The following is a 16,043-nucleotide window of genomic DNA, read 5'->3' on the forward strand; positions in this document are numbered from 1 at the left end:
AAATTACTTGTAACGATTGATTCTCTGAGTCGTGTGTGTGAAACAGCTGTGCGGTATGGTAGTAGGATGGTGTGACAGCTGTGTTCATTGGCTCCGCACAACGGCGATGTGACTTTCAGGGCTGAACTGACCTGTTTCGGCTCTGCTGTTCCTGCCAGGATCTCTGGAGGGGAGCTCTTTGAGCGGATCATCGACGAGGACTTTGAGCTCACGGAGAGGGAGGTCATCAAGTACATGCTGCAGATCGTCGACGGCGTTCAGTTCATCCACAAGCAGGGCATCGTCCACCTGGACCTGAAGCCGGAGAACATCATGTGCATCAACAAGACCGGGACCAAGATCAAACTCATCGACTTTGGCCTGGCACGTCGATTAGGTAGCTAAGGCCGTCCGGTTGAACGTTAGAGCTTGAAACTTGAACGAATAGACGAACTGAGGTTTTCGGTGAATACATTTTTGTAGTCACATTCCAGTCCGTTCCATTCCCTTCCGTGACATAAATTTCAGTGCAAAATGAGGTTGTCGCTCATTCCGTGTCCTGTTTGCCTGCAGAAAACTCGGGATCGCTCAAGGTTCTGTTCGGGACGCCGGAATTCGTGGCCCCGGAAGTGATCAACTACGAGCCCATAGGATACCCAACCGACATGTGGAGCATAGGAGTCATCTGCTACATCCTGTAAGAAACGTCTACAACGCTCTGCCAAAGTTGAACAGATGTCCTCGTTGGGTCAGAACACTAGCGTCTCGTTCGGAGCCCTTTTGTTTTAACATTTTCACCTCAAAACCACCAACGTCACAACAGGGTGTTTTGGAGCTTCGACCGCATTTTAACCGCTGTAGCCTGCGTCCCTTCCAGGGTCAGCGGACTGTCACCGTTCATGGGGGACAACGACAACGAAACGCTGTCCAACGTCACCTCGGCAAGCTGGGATTTCGAAGACGAGGCCTTCGACGAGATCTCCGAGGAGGCCAAGGACTTCATCAGCCAACTTCTGAAGAAAAATTTAAAGTGAGTAAAGAAACATTTCCATGTAATTTATTCATTTAAAAGTCTTCTCAAAACATTGTTGGAGGCACAAGTGTGATTAACAGTTAGCAATCGTGGCTACTGGTCATAGCTGATGGCTTCCCAGGATCTTCTCTGAGGTCAGGTAATTGGGGACCCTCTTACTAGGATATACTGCGCAACAGCAGTGGCCACCGCGGTCTTGACCATGGTCGTCTTGTTCTCCATAGCGCTCGGATGACGTGCGCTCGGTGTTTTGAGCATCCGTGGCTCAAGCAGGACACGAAGAACATGGAGGCCAAGAAGCTGTCCAAAGAGAGGATGAAGAAGTACCTCCTGAGACGCAAATGGCAGGTAGGGAAACATGCGCGGTGGCGCAGTGGGTTGGACTGGCTCTGCTCTCCAGTGGGTCTGGGGTTTGAGTCCCCCTTGGGGTGCCTTGCAATGGACTGGCGTCCCATCCTAGGTGTGTCCCCTCCCCCTCTGGCTTTACGCCCTGTGTTGCCGGGTAGGCTCCGTGACCCCGTATGGGATAAGCAGTTCAGAGAATGTGTGTGTTAAGGAGGTTCAAAAGCATCGAGACATGAGTGTGGGCAGAAATTCTTTCTACCGTTACCACACATTTCTGAGCTCTTGACTGGACCGTGGGTGAAAGTGCTAAAAGCCGCTCATCTCCTGCAGAAAACGGGCCACGCGGTACGCGCCATCGGGAGGCTGTCCTCCATGGCCATGCTGTCGGGCATCAGCGCCAAGAAGGGTGGATCTCCTACCGGGAACCCCAGTGAAGGTGACGTGGAACCGTGGGCTGTAGTGCATTGTAACCCTAGGTCTCTATCACGGTCGAAGGGTTCCTGTCACACTGCAGCTGCGTCATGACTTATGAACAAAATGAGATACGAACGGACGTCTGGTCTCACTTGCGTTTGTAAGCTGAGGAGCCGGTAAACCCGTTCAAAAGTGGACCCTTCTGTTGTACCCAGTGTAACTGACGGGTACAAATGCGAGAGATTTACGCTGCTTTGGATGAAAGCACGACTGACTGCTACGATGAATGTGTGACAAATGTATTCATGACCTTAGTCCTTCAAGATGGCCAAAAATAGTGTTTTCTGACCCTCTCCAACGGCAACGTAGATGACCTGAACAGCCAGATCCTGGAGACCGCGGAGGAGGAGGACAGGCCGCACATGAAGCCCTACTTCAGCACCGTCATCAAGGATGTGGAGGTGGTGGAGGGGAGTGCCGCCCGCTTCGACTGCAAGATTGAGGGTAAAGGACCGCTTCCCGTGTGGTCGGAGACGGTCAGCTGCATCTGAGACCCCTCTCGATCTTTCCGATGTTCTCCCTACTCCCTCGCCTCTGAGCATCGAGATGATGTGGCTCGTGTGTTCTGCCAGGGTACCCCGACCCGGAGGTGGTGTGGTACAAGGACGACCAGCCCATCAAGGAGACGCGGCACTTCCAGATCGACTACGACGAGGACGGCAACTGCAGCCTCACCATCTCGGAGGTGTCCGGCGAGGACGACGCCAAGTACACCTGCAAGGCGGTCAACAGCATGGGCGAGGCCACGTGCACAGCGGATCTCCTCGTCGAGTTCATGGCCGAGGAGGAGGGAGAGGCGGAGGAGGAGGAGGAGGAGAAAGAATGAACTGTTACCCATGAACCCTCTCTCTTTGATGAACTGACCAATGGCGGAAGAGCGTCCCTTTGCTCACCTTCCGCCCTCTTCCTACACTTCCTCTCTTAACCATAATGACAGATATGAGGCACTGATCCGACGTTACCGCAACATCCATAACATTCCAGCTGACGTGTCCACACGACAATAACCACAGTAATAATAATAATAACAATAATAATAATAATAATCTGAAATCCGCACGTTGCCAAAGAGACTTCCACATAACAGACACCCAAGCAGACGTCCACGAGGCCATGTGACCGTGTGCGTTCTTACCAACACAGCCGTGTTTGAAATTACTCGGACTTTTCTTTCTTTCCAACTGAATTGTGTTTGACTGTGTTCTTTTTTTTTTGTTTTCTTTTTTTTTTTTTAAGCATCAGTTTTAACATTATTTAAGCACGGAGTCCGTACCTCGTCATAGTTTGTGCCTGAACTTTGCAAACTAAAGCCGCATGCATCCGAGCAGCACAGTTATGGAGGGATGGGAACGAAGGACACTCTCTGTAGACGTACGCAGGCTTCCTTTACATTTCCTTTCGTTGTTTTCGACGCGTGTCTGTTTGACGATCATCCCAGTACCATGAGAACACGACAGCTGTAGTCACTCACCGTTCCAGAATAAATGTTGTCACAGACGCCCGTTGTCGCTCATGTCTCCTTTGGAAATAACACGTTTTTCACAGACGCAGTCAACGAGCCCCTTTCGGAGCACCTGGGGGCCCTGAGCAACACCCTACCGGGGCCCCAGGGGAATGAAACTTCACTCATTCGTTCATTTTGACCAGTAAAACATTTTAACAGACAGTTAGAATCCAGTATAAAATTAAAAAATTGCATTAATAATTATGACAAAATAAATGGATACAAGTAAATCCTTTCCACTTCTGAATAAATACCATGTATTAAATTAGCTACATTTCTTTTCATTTTTTGAATAAGAAAAATTTTCAAAACCTTTTTCTGGGCTATGCACTGAACTGACCTTTTTCGTGGAAAGGGCTTATAGAGGACGTTTTTGGAGGGGAAAAAAAAACACACACTCACTCACCGGCGCCCCTGGTGGTTGCGGAGCTCTGAGCGGAAAAGCCACGAGGCGAACGCTGCGGAATAAAGCAGCCGAGGCTGTAAACATGCCGACGGATACATGAAAACATAATGAGGCAAGTGATTTACCATCAAAGGGCAGTTAAATCGAATGATGGGTAATGATCAGTCTTGTGAGGAATATCATCCTAGGGTCCATATTACATGTGTCAATAGGAGAACCCAAGCTGATATTGACATGTCTTGTATCACACCACACACACACACACACACTTACACACACACACATACACACGTTCCTCGCAGATTTACTAGTGTCCCAGATCAGTGAAGGACAATGGGTTCAGGGAGTCCTCTACAGAATTCGAACCCGTAACATACAGAGGGCACATCCTCCTCACTTAACCAGCACATGTTGTCCAGAATCATATAACTTTTAAAAAGGTCTAATTCCCTGGAACCTGATGGACGGCTTGAACCTGGGGTTGGGTAAGGATGTTGATGCCCCATTGAGAGATCGCGGACAGGGACAGGCGGTGAGGAGGAGGTGATGATGTCATGACCAACATACGCTGGACGGGGCTTTGGGGCACATTAAATACTTTATTGATGATGGACAGTTTGTTTCTGAGGGCTGATGGTCTAATTATTTTGTCCCAAATTTCAATTAAAAAATAATTAACACACAATCAGTTCGTGGAGCTTGTTCATCTGGGCTTCATATCCATTCATATAGTGTCACACCACTTGAATTTTTGATGCGCTAAAGTAATTCAAATATAAACTTCATAATGTAACAGATTTTTCTGAAAAACATTTCTTAATGTGGACAAATTTGAACAGCATTGCATATGAAATTAAACTTTTGAAACACTGTGCTAATTAAAATCAGATTTAAATTTTAAATGGACGTTTTCCCTTATTTGTTTGTGCTATAACCTTTTGAGGTACAGGGTAAAATTTAACCCTAGTTAACCCTTATCATTATTGTGCTGCTTCAAGTGTGACAGCTACTCTTAAATTTTCTAACACAAATTATGTAGAGCAGAAGAAATCCTGGAAAAAGCCAAAATAACCTAAACAGCTTCAGCGAGAAAGTCCAGCAACTTAAATGAGATGAATAGAAATCAAACAGTTATGAATTACATTCTTTTCTGGCATTTCATCCAAACAACTATTAAGTATTTCAGCCACTTTTCTGGAACATTCCAGAATAAGAGTCTTGGTGACAGACACCGCAGCATTGGAAGAGAACTGGTCTTAAAAGAGCAACTTCCACTTTACAAGATCTTGTCCATAACTGTACTGTTCTTGCTCCATCACTAACAATAAATACCACTGTTCATTCTTTCATAAACATTCATTTAGCACTGAAAAGAGTCGAGAAAAATCTATTTCTTCAGTTGCTCTACTTGGGAATATCCATGACTATGAAATATGTTGATCAACTAATATTCCCATAAAATATATTTTCCCGCACGTGCAATTTACTATTTGCCCACAAGATGTCGCCATTGTCTTTCTCGACTCACTCCAAACTGACGATAATGGCTCTGAATCAAAAGGAGAAACTGAACCTTCAGCTAAACGAATAAAATGTAAAGAACACTGTTCATAACGAAACACAATCGCATATTTCACAAAGTGATGAGCTATGATGTCAGCAGATAAGCTAGCTGGTGAGGTTCAAGCCATAACATTTTTCCTTGGCTTCCTTCTGTGGTAATTATTTTTTATGGGAAATTACATTATCTGAGACTTATTTTTCCCATGAAAAATAATTTAAAAAATTATAAAATAAAATAACAATTACATTATTTTTTAATGGGAAATTACATTATCTGAGACTTATTTTTTTCAATCAAAATAATGACAAAATAATAACATTAAATAATAATTACATTATTTTTATGGGAAAACACACTTACTGAGATGTATTTTTCCTATAAAAAATAATTGCAAAACAATACAGTAAAATAAATAACAATTACATTATTTTTAATGGGAAGTTACATTTTTTAAGATTTTTCCCTCTTTGGGCCTTGAGGATTCCGACAGCACCGGCATTGTATCCAGAGCATCTGTGTCCCCCTCTTCCAGGAAACCCACTTCTCGCACTCAGTTTCCAGTGTTTTTTACCGCAATATTTTATTCAGAACATCTTCAAATGTCGTCAGAAACACTCCTTGACCTATGACTTTGAGGTGCTGCTGGTCCCTCAGGGAGGTGTAGGGTAAACGGAGCGGAGCTCTGCAGTGACACGGCATCACTCGACAACATGCAGAACTCATTTCCACAGGCGACGCAAACCCCGGCACCGGTGGGGGGGTCGGGGGGTTGGGTGTCTCAGTCTGGAACTCGTTTCCCAGCCTCACTGGGTCACACCTGAACTGCTCTCCTTGAGCCCCAAGGACACACCGGACACAGCCTCTCTCCAGCTCCCTGCGAAATCGAAACCCCCCAGCAGATACACCTGAGCATCCCTTTGTACTCCCTGTACCACTGTATGTTCAGGTGATCAAGGTCCCATCTGGACATGGGTTCAAACCCAGCTCAGTGTGTCTGGAGTCTGCATCTTTATACTTATTCCTTCAGCTAACGTCTCCTCCAAAGCAACTTACACTTCTTTACCCATTTATACAGCTGGGTAATTTTACTGCAACAATTTAGGGTAAATACCTTGCTCAAGGCTACTACAGCCGGAGGTGAGTGTGTATTATAGTGTGTATTACGAAGAGTGTGAACAGTGTGCTCATGTGGAAATGTTCTTGCAGGGAGAAGGTGCTATAAAAGCTCCAGGATGCAGTAGAACATCGTGTCTGAGTCTCCTGGTCTCTTTCTCTCTATCTAGTGCGGGGGAAGGCCGGAGGGGGGGGGGGGGGGGGGGGGGTCGGTCTGAATGCCACTATTGTGTCCGCAATTGAATGTGGATACTGCCGTCTGCGGTGTGTGTGTGTGTGTGTGTGTGTGTGTGAATCATGAGCTCCATCATCGCTGCGGAAATTGTGCAACAGGATCGAGCTCCTGTCGAGTCACCAGAGGAGACGGAGAAGGAGGAGGTCGAGGAACACACACACACACACACACACCCACACACACACACACACACACACATACACACGCACGCGCGCGCGCGCACACGCACCCGTCGCCGATCGCTCACAGCACAAGATGAGCGAGAGACGCGCGTGTGCCGCTGCGTGACTCGCTCATACAGATGAAGCGGAGCGCGAGCGAGGAGCAGTGACGGCGAACTCGGGTGCGAAGGCTGCGCAACAACACGGACGGACACGCGGGGAAAAGACGCGCCGCTGCGCCGAGGGACTGATGGGGGCCGGAGGTGCTGGAATAAAGACGCAGTGGAATAAATGATGGTTTGGAACAACGACACGCTGGAGGAATAAAGACGTTCCGGAATAATAATAATTTAAAAAACGGTTCAATAGAAGCGTCCAGGGGAAAAAAAAAGACCTACTGGAAGGGAGACTCAGCAAATTCTTCTGAGGAAAGACACTGGAATAAATACATCAATTACGGAATAAAGAGGGTGAAAGTGCAGTAAAACCAGTGGAGTAAAGGTTGGGTAGAAGAAGAAAAGCGCGGCTCGAAAGACTGGCGGCGGAATAAATCAGTGCCGCGGTCTGAAATAAAGAGAAAGTGGAAAATTGACACAGTGGAATTAAGAGTCTGGAGTAGAGACACAGTGGAATGAATGAAGGCTCTGGAACATATATATCTATATCTGTATATCGATATACAGTGGAATTTGGAATAAAAACGCAGTGGAATTAAAGCTCCGCTGTAAACATACATAGTGGGATATATACACACACACACAGGGTCGCGCGCACCGGGGCTCGACCCCGTCCTCCGTGACGGACACGCACGCTGTAAACCTGGGGCACCATGGGCAATGCGGGCAGTGTGGACTCCCATCACGCGGACTTCCGGGGCCCCTGCGCCCCCCCCAAGACGCCCATGCCCGAGTCGGGCGAGCTGGAGGAGCGCTTCGCCCTCGTGCTGGTACGTGCGCGCGCCGCCTTCCACGACCACATCCACGGCCTTATTGATCCGCCTCCGCTCCGTTCGCCCGCGACGGACTTGCAGCGCGCGGTCGCCGCCCAGATGTGGCACTTAATTGTCGGCTCTAATTGTCAGTGTGTCTCCCTGACTCGACGCGGTAACACACACACACACACACACACACACACACACACACACACACACACGGCATCCCGTGAACGAGCGCAACAAGTAGGCGCGGCGGAAACACCGGCGCGAGACAGGGACGACTTTGAAGTGTGTTCTCCTCTCTCCCCTCCCTCTACTACCCCTCTCGATGGCTGCTCGGGGCCGGGGTGCGATCGGGCCCCGCGGCGAGGTGCGCGCGGGGAGCACAGCCGTGGCGTGGAACGACGGGGATCGATACACAGGATTTGTTTGTTATCGATCAGACGATTTGGGGCGTCTCGCGTGACAGTCCCCTGGAGTACACCGCGCGAGAGTCTGTTCCTGCCGCAACGAGGCACGTGCGGAGTGTGACACACAGTGTGACCCGAAAAGTTCCGAAGTGTCCGAATGGAACGGAGCGGATCGATTAGTTTGGGGCCACGCCCCCTTTCCAATAGCGCCTTGCGGCTTTTCGGATCAGAAGGTGTCGGGTTTGAATCCCCTTTACAGTTGTGCCCTTGATCAAGGAACTTAAACTAAAATCACTAAGCTTTATTAGAGGGTAAATCAGGGTAAATGCCAGGGATTGACGCCTCGAGGAGCTGCGAAGGATTTCCCCAAGTTTCTGCGATGTTTTCTTCTTTCCCGAGATTTTCAAAGGGAAGCGTTATTTGCGGTGCTTCCCGACCCCCCCGTCCTTTACTGCCCTGAGTAAACTGTGTGTGTTTACTCAGCCACGCGGTAACACCCTTTACTGCCAACTTGTGCCCTTTCACAAGAGGCACCTGTTTCTGATGCTGCTGTGTTGTTTCATTTGGGGTTTAAGTGTGGTAAAGAGGTTAATTTCATTTGCCATCTGCCCCCCCCCCCCAACCCCCACTACAAAGCCTGGTGTGTTACGTAACAGTTCACGTGGAGGGCCTGCAGCAGGCTGGGTGCCCTGTGCTCCCCTCCGGATGGGGGGATGCACAGAAACAGTGTCATCTTACCGCGTTTCGCACACTTTCGGTTTTGCTCGGGCGCCGGGTTCCGACCGTGTGTGAAAAAGGCGGCGTGAGCTGCCGTGCGGATTCCGAACTATGAGATCCAGCGAAGACCCCTGGTTGACCGTTGGGCTTAACAACAATGAGACCATCTACCACAGACAGCTGCTATTGTAGTGGTTAGTGCTGCTACTGTTAAACCCAAAGGTCTCAGGTTCGATTCTCTCTTCTGGGTGTACTCCCCTTGAGTAAGGTAATACAGTAAAAACATGCAGATGGGTAAATCACAGTCACTTTGCAGGAGTGTGTTAGATGAGTGAGTAAATGCTCACATTTTGCACTACTTTAATAAGGTGATTCCTGTCCCTAAAGGGAACAACTGCACTTCCCTCCCTGATCTTTCTTGGTCACCCATCAGTTTCCCTCAGCGTTGCCCCTGTAGCCTCTTGAGAGGATCATGTTGAAGCTGCATGTAGAATAAACATCTCAAATCTTCATGTGCCCCCACCCGGTCACCCTGTGTGCGTTCACTGGATTCGCACCCTCTTTTTTGGGACAGTGGACACTTTGTGTCATGGAGGGATATGGGAGGCGATGTGAGGACACCCCCGATCTTCTACAGGTGGAGCTGCTTTCTTGACTACATTTCCCTGCTTAGTGCTGTTTACAGCTGTGTGTGTCTGCATTCCCGAGCTGTATTTTCTCCGTTAATTTCAACTGTGATGATTCGTTATTTGGAGGTACAACTTGAGGCCGTGGCATCCCCCACCACGGTCCCGACGCCTCCCCTGACCGCACGCCGGACCACTTTGTTCTAATTACCACGCCTCTCGACCACGTTTTACTGCTCCCTCCTGATCCGAGTGTGCCGGCGGTCGGTTTTACAGCACTTGCAGCGAGAGTCTGCAGGAAATCATTAGCAGGAGTGTGTGCCGGGAGGGTGCGGTGACACCTCGGGTTTGGCCTGTGCCTGGTTTCTGGTGGGGCTGGGGTTCGAGTCCTCCTTGGGGTGCCTTGCGATGGACGGGTGTCCTGTCCTGGGTGTGTCCCTTCCAGTTTGTCAGAGCTGTCGGTGGACGTCACACCACTGCCCCTCACCTGCTTCTCCTTCGTGGCGACAGCGTGGCGACAGCAGCTGTTGATGGCAGGTGGAGTGAGTTGCAGATGACCTAAAAAGCCCAGATTCCGGATTTCGAATAATGCTCCTCTCCTTACCACGGCGTAAGATAGGTAATTTCTCTCCAGAGGTTGGTAAGGTGCAGGAAGGGCCACCTGTGCACAGCTTTGCTGCTTGGAATGTCCGGTTTAACCGTGTTCGTAAACTACCCAGGAGCTCATCTGAAAGTTGCCTCGCGGATTGTGACGGATTTACTCCCGGAGGAGATGAGCTCTCACCCAAAAATAGGTACAATAACGAGAAGGCGAGCGGAAAGCGGCGAGACTTCACCAGGCTTCCCTGACGCTCTAGTTGTCATATTTCTGTTGCCTGCAGTCCGCTGTTGGGCGGCTTCCCTCAGTTATGACTGGAAGCCGAACCAGACACAATCACGACGACTTTGGCTGCCGCACAAGATAAGAAGAAGAGTATTTCTCACGTGAACTGCAGATGGAACGCGGTATTTTCACAGTAAAGTGATGGCAAGGCCAGAATGTGTTTGGACAAAACCCGGTGTTGCTCAATACTGTATGTTAATGTATCTGTCATTCAGAATCTTGAACCCACCCCCCTCAAGAATTCGCCTGCATCCACTTTTGTAGGGAAAAATAAGGTCGACATTCGTCTACTTTTACAGTCGTCCTTCTCCCAGGAGTTATAACAGTTCTCTCAGTTGTCCTTCTAAACAAAGACAGATTTTAGTCATTTTAAAAAAACAAAACGTGATAAATTTCTTAATATTACAAAGTTCAATCTTAACAGCATAAAATAAATTAATTATAAAAAATAGTAAAAGCTTCATTTTGATAGTTAAAAATAATTAAATAAGTAATCAAATAAAGGAGAGAAATATAGTTCACTTTTAATAATTTAAATGGAAATAACTAAATTACTAAAAAATAGAATATTCATTTTATATTTTAAAATAAATTCAATAAAAATGAATTAATATCTTAATTAACAGAACATAAAATTAAAAAAAATAATAAATTAAAAAATTAAATAAATACAAACATAATAACATTTATAAATAAATCAGTTTGGTGTTATTATTTTAGTTTTTCGATTTCTTCTATCTAGTGGCAATTCCCGCTCTGTTGAGCCTTCCGAAAATAAAGAAATAAATAAAGAAACTGAATTTGAATTATAAACCAACCAATCACACAGCACGTTTCACCCAGGCCTGTCCGCCACTTATTTGGTCACGGGTTCGACTATGTGCGATTTGCACAGCGTTGAATCCACATAGATGATGTCTGGTTATGGCACATTTTTCAACTGTGAAAATTGGCTTCCTTCAGAATAATTTCCTGTTAAAGGCCAAACCCGCCTTGCTGTTATACTGAGTACCAAGAGTTCTCTTTAGTACTGTTAGTTCGCGATCCGACGGTAATTCGTTTCCTTGTAAACCTTGTTCATCAAAGTTTCACCTTTTGAAAAATTTGAAAACGTCAAGATTCATTTCGTTTCTACAATTCCTCAGCGAAGATTCGGCATCGACGTCGAATCCGCGTCGGCGCTTGAGGGGGTTGTGTTCAAGGTTCGGATTGACTGGTGCATAAAGCATTAAGTGGTTCCTTTCAGTCCGGCTCTTCCTAAGTCCCATCCATCACGGCCGCAGAGATTTTCCTGGGCCTTAAGTCACTGAATTTTTTGCCTTACCGAAAAACAGACGTTTCTGCGAAGGAATGTGAACTCAAGGCGAAGAAGTTAGAATAAAATGTGCGGTTGTTGTTTGATGTCTGGCACCGTGGCGCAGCAGGTAGCACTGGTGCCACAGCCTGGACTGTGGGACAGAATCAAGCGCAGTCTCTGTGGAGTGTGTATGTTTCTCTACATGTTCATCTAGGTGTCTTCCAGGCGCTCTTGTTTCCTCACACAGTCCAAAGTTGTATTTCTAGTCTCTCTAAATTGCCCTTAGTGTGTGTGTGTCAGAGAGAGAGTTAATGAGTCTCTGATTAATTTGTGATGAATTTTAGTCCTGTTTGGGGTGTACCCTGCCTCATGTTCTTTGCTTCCAGGATAGGCTCTGGACCACCATGACCCTCAACTGAACTAGAAGTTGCTGGTGGGGTGGTACAGTGGCAGAGTGAGTAGCACTGCTGTTTCACAGCACCTGGGTGGTGCGAGAGGACATGGATTCGATCCCCGCTCAGTCTGTGTGGAGTTCGCATGTTCTCCCCGTGTCTGTGTGGGCTTCCTCCGAGTGCTCTGGTTTCCTCCCACAGTCCAAAGACATACTGTTCAGGTTCACCCATAGTGTGTGAGTAACAAAGAGAGTGTGTGTGTTCCACTGATGTATGGATGAGTGACCAAGTGTAAGTAGTGTATCTAGCAGTGTAAGTCACCATGGTGGATAAGGTGTGTGGGTTCATAACACTACATAGAGTTCATTGGAAGTCGCTTTGGAGAAAAGTGTCTGTTAAATAAATAAATGAAATGGCTGGTCAAGTGTTAATGATCTCCTAAAGGTCAATCAATCCCATCCTGCTTTTGGCACCAGGATGAAGGTCCACCTGAACACCATCTTTCATAATTGCTTTACTTGTCCTCCTCCTCTCCATGCATCGTGTCGGTTAACTGGAACCGTAGCTGAACCTTCCAGAAGCGCTGACTGCTGATGACCGTACGGCTCAGATCTTCCTTCCGTCGTGGGCCTGTCTGAGCTCACATGGCGCACGGATTCATCATCCAGAGGCTCCTTTCCCGCGACACCAAATTGCCTCATTGTTTATTATAGCAGGGGATCGATACGGTCACCGCAGCTCGGCTCGCCACGCTCGGGGATTGACTACCGTTTGACCTCCGTGGCACCGTTTAAAGGCCACCGCTCTTTAAAATGTGCTTTGCTGATATGGGCGCGCGGCCCTGGGGACGCTTTCCTCGAGCCGCAGGCCACGGCGAGTCACAGCCCGCGATGAATTACGCCGGGGACTCGTCCAAACAGAGACGACCGTACTCTAAAAATGTCCACTCTAATCCCGCCAAACATGGGCTCCGCATGGAAATAATTCCCTCGCCTTCAGCAGGGTTCGCACCTCAGATTCGACGGCCGTACCGCAACCAGAAATCCACGTTTTTGTCGTAACCCTAAATAGCTCTGTTGATTTCATTATTTAACGTTTCCCTCCACGCGGTCGTTTTTCTTCAGGTCCGACTTCTGTTGGGGGTTGAGCAGCTGTAACACATCTGTCTTTGTTCAACACACTAAGCGGTTTCAGATGGTCTTCCTGTGCTTCGCGGCGCAATTAACGCCAAACTAAAACACCGTTCTTGTGCCTTGCAGAAGCAAAAACTGTTTTTTTTTTTTCCCTTTTTTTTCAGTTAATTGTATCTGAACATGTGTTTGGAGCTTCTATAGCAGCGCTTTTCTGTATTATATTAAGTGTTGTGTGTTTGACAAACGCATCGCAAATGAGCAATGGGCTCTTCTGTTTCTTTTCATTCTGAAGAAGGGTGTGGAGCATTCTAGAATAATTACTGCTGTGAAAAATGTTTATGCTAATACTGTTTTCAATGTGGGGGGGGGCGGATTTGCCCAGGTCCTCCTCTCTGGTGGGCTTGGGGTTCGAGTCCCGCTTGGGGTGCCTTGCAATGGACTGGCGTCCCGTCCGGGGTGTATCCCCTCCCCCTCCAGCCTTGCACTCTGTGTTGCTGGGTTGGGCTCTGGTTCGCCGTGACCCCCTTGGGACAAACAGTTTCAGATTGTGTGTGTGTGTGTGTGTGTGTTTGGAATCAAAAACATTATGCGTGTATTGTGGGTTACCTGTTATTAGCAAATACCATGGGATGTACCTTTTGCCATTTACAGTTTGCCATTTTTAAATTATTATTATTATTTACATTAATGACATTATTTACATTGCCTTAATTATTATAAATGCTCAGTTGCTGCCTCCCAATCAAACAGTAGCAAAGAGATACCGCGGTAAAGCAGCAGCATGTCATCTGTTACCTCTAAGTCTCTCTGCTCAGAATAGCCTCTTGTGCATCTTGCTTTCACTTTTCTTTCTTTTTGTTTACCAACAACATTTTCCCGTCGGCAATCCCTGGTATTTGATGGGTTGTGCTGAAAAAACTCTTCAAAACCACCCATCTGTGTGAAAATTTCATACCGCTCACGTGCAAAATTCAGACCTCCGCTGTTATTAATAACATGATTTTTATTAGTAGCATCCATGGCCAATACTGGAAGATAATTCCAAATACTAAAATATTAACTGTGCATTTCGTGTGCCTTAGTACGTCGCTGTCACATTTCCACAGAGCAAATAAAGAGTATTATTTTAGCTCTAAATACAATAAAAGTAAAGGCGAATATCATCGGTGTCAGCGAAGTGTTGCCGATAAGACAAGATGAGATGACGAGTGCTCGACAGCGTGACCGTGCTACATTTCGCTTTCGCACATTTCCTCCTCATAATTGATGACACCCTGTATGTTCCTCCTTTGCTTTTTTCCCCTCACTGTGTGGGGAGTTCAAGTGCCCAGGTCAAGAAGCCTTTTTTTTTTTTTTTCTCTCATATAAAAACTGTGCAATAAAACATTTATAACTGCATACTGGGAAGAAACTGTCCGGCCGACAAGCGCCAGTTTTTGATGAACAGAATGGAAATCTTTGCCTGGTTAAGGTGATATTTCTAGGAGGGGCAGCTGCTCCCTTTGGGTCCAAAGGCTGTCGGTTCAGATCTCACCTACTGCTGCGCTACCCTTGAGCGAGGTACTTACCCCAAATTGTTCCAGTAAAATTACACACACACACACACACACACACACACACACACACACACACACACATCATCTGAACCACTTGTCCCATACGGGGTCGCGGGGAGCCAGAGCCTAACCCGGCAACACAGGGCATAAGGCTGGAGGGGGAGGGGACACACCCAAGTGGGACTCAAACCCCAGACCCATCAGAGAGCACGACCCGTGCCCCCGCGCCCCGTATCCACTGAAATTACCCAGCTTGACAGTCACTTTGGAAAAAAGCATCAATAATGAATAAATTAATAAAAATTAGTTATAAGGAAACTGTGTGGAAAACTGGGAGTCAATATGATCATTGATTGTGAGGGTGAGAGTCATGGGTTTCAAATGAGCGGCTGATTGGATGTTGCCTGTCAGTCCGATTGTAACCCGTGCCCTGGATGGTGTCAGGGCCGCGTTGGCAGCGGTAGGGAGGACGTCCTTTCCTCGTCAGGGGGCTCTGGAAGACCCCTGCGGCTCCTCCTGTCAGGATCGCACACGGTCGCACGGAGCGTGAAGGTGTAGCGCGGAGGGGACCCTTCGCTGTCGTCTCGGCCGATTAGCTGAGATCCCGGGCCGGAAGCCAGGGGCTGTGCGCTGGGGGGGTGGGGGGGCGGTCTCTGCAGAGACCCCTTGATGCCGGGGACCAGTAGCCAGATTTGTAAGCACCCCTCCCCCACCTCCAAGTGCCCTCGTTGTCCTTGGATTGCGATCCAGGGTAGCGCCCCCGCCGGTGCCTTGGAAGGATCTCAGCGTTTCATTCGGTGCCAGTCGTGCAGATGTACAGTATCTGATCTTTAATTCTAATGCCACAGCCGTGCCGGGATTAGCGCCGCTGTAATTACATTTGTCTTCAGAAGAAAGGATTGCGGCTGCGTTTGCGCCTCGGTCGGGTTTACAGCAGCGGTCGCGTTCGGATGATTTAGTGACCCTCGCAGCGGCACTAATCCGGTTCAGTTTCCAAAGTTAAACATGCTGGGTTTTGTTCTGCATCCCTTTCTGCCACACACACACACACACACACTCAGTTGCTGATGAACCCGAAGGGTGCCGGTGCAGTGCCCCACCATTCCAAGCATCGCTGTACATCGTGTGTTCAGTGGGAGCAGGACAATGTGTGTTCTGTTAGAAAAGACGTGATGCCACTTGCCAGGGTGGGCGCAGCCAGCTTGCGGGCCTGAACGGGCCTTGTGCTCGGCCAAACGGGGCCTGGCACCCGACCCCAACCGGCAGGCTGCCAGATCACTT

The 16,043-nt window shown here is 47.9% G+C and overlaps 2 protein-coding genes across 7 annotated transcripts in view; both read left to right on the forward strand.

The window, feature by feature from the left end:
* Positions 1–2,843, forward strand: part of LOC108929005 (myosin light chain kinase, smooth muscle-like) — a 61,273-nt gene extending 58,430 nt beyond the window's left edge. For all 3 annotated transcript variants that reach the window (XM_018743274.2, XM_018743275.2, XM_018743276.2), the window contains 7 exons: positions 159–376; positions 553–676; positions 857–1,009; positions 1,237–1,360; positions 1,688–1,793; positions 2,141–2,275; positions 2,404–2,843. In XM_018743274.2, coding sequence (XP_018598790.1) covers positions 159–376; positions 553–676; positions 857–1,009; positions 1,237–1,360; positions 1,688–1,793; positions 2,141–2,275; positions 2,404–2,657 — 1,114 coding nt within the window. In that variant the 3' untranslated portion in view covers positions 2,658–2,843. The remainder of the gene's footprint in view (positions 1–158; positions 377–552; positions 677–856; positions 1,010–1,236; positions 1,361–1,687; positions 1,794–2,140; positions 2,276–2,403) is intronic.
* A 3,926-nt stretch (positions 2,844–6,769) lies between these two features.
* LOC108929008 (formin-like protein 2) overlaps positions 6,770–16,043 on the forward strand; it is a 55,228-nt gene continuing 45,954 nt past the window's right edge. For 3 of the 4 annotated variants that reach the window (XM_029257960.1, XM_029257961.1, XM_018743283.2), the window contains exon 1: positions 6,771–7,760. In XM_029257960.1, coding sequence (XP_029113793.1) covers positions 7,644–7,760 — 117 coding nt within the window. In that variant the 5' untranslated portion in view covers positions 6,771–7,643. Of the gene's footprint in view, positions 7,761–16,043 lie in introns of all 4 variants that reach the window. The other variant, XM_029257959.1, reaches the window with a different exon arrangement.

The sequence above is a fragment of the Scleropages formosus genome, chromosome 14 (assembly GCF_900964775.1).
Source record: "Scleropages formosus chromosome 14, fSclFor1.1, whole genome shotgun sequence".
In the NCBI taxonomy this organism is placed as follows: domain Eukaryota; kingdom Metazoa; phylum Chordata; class Actinopteri; order Osteoglossiformes; family Osteoglossidae; genus Scleropages; species Scleropages formosus.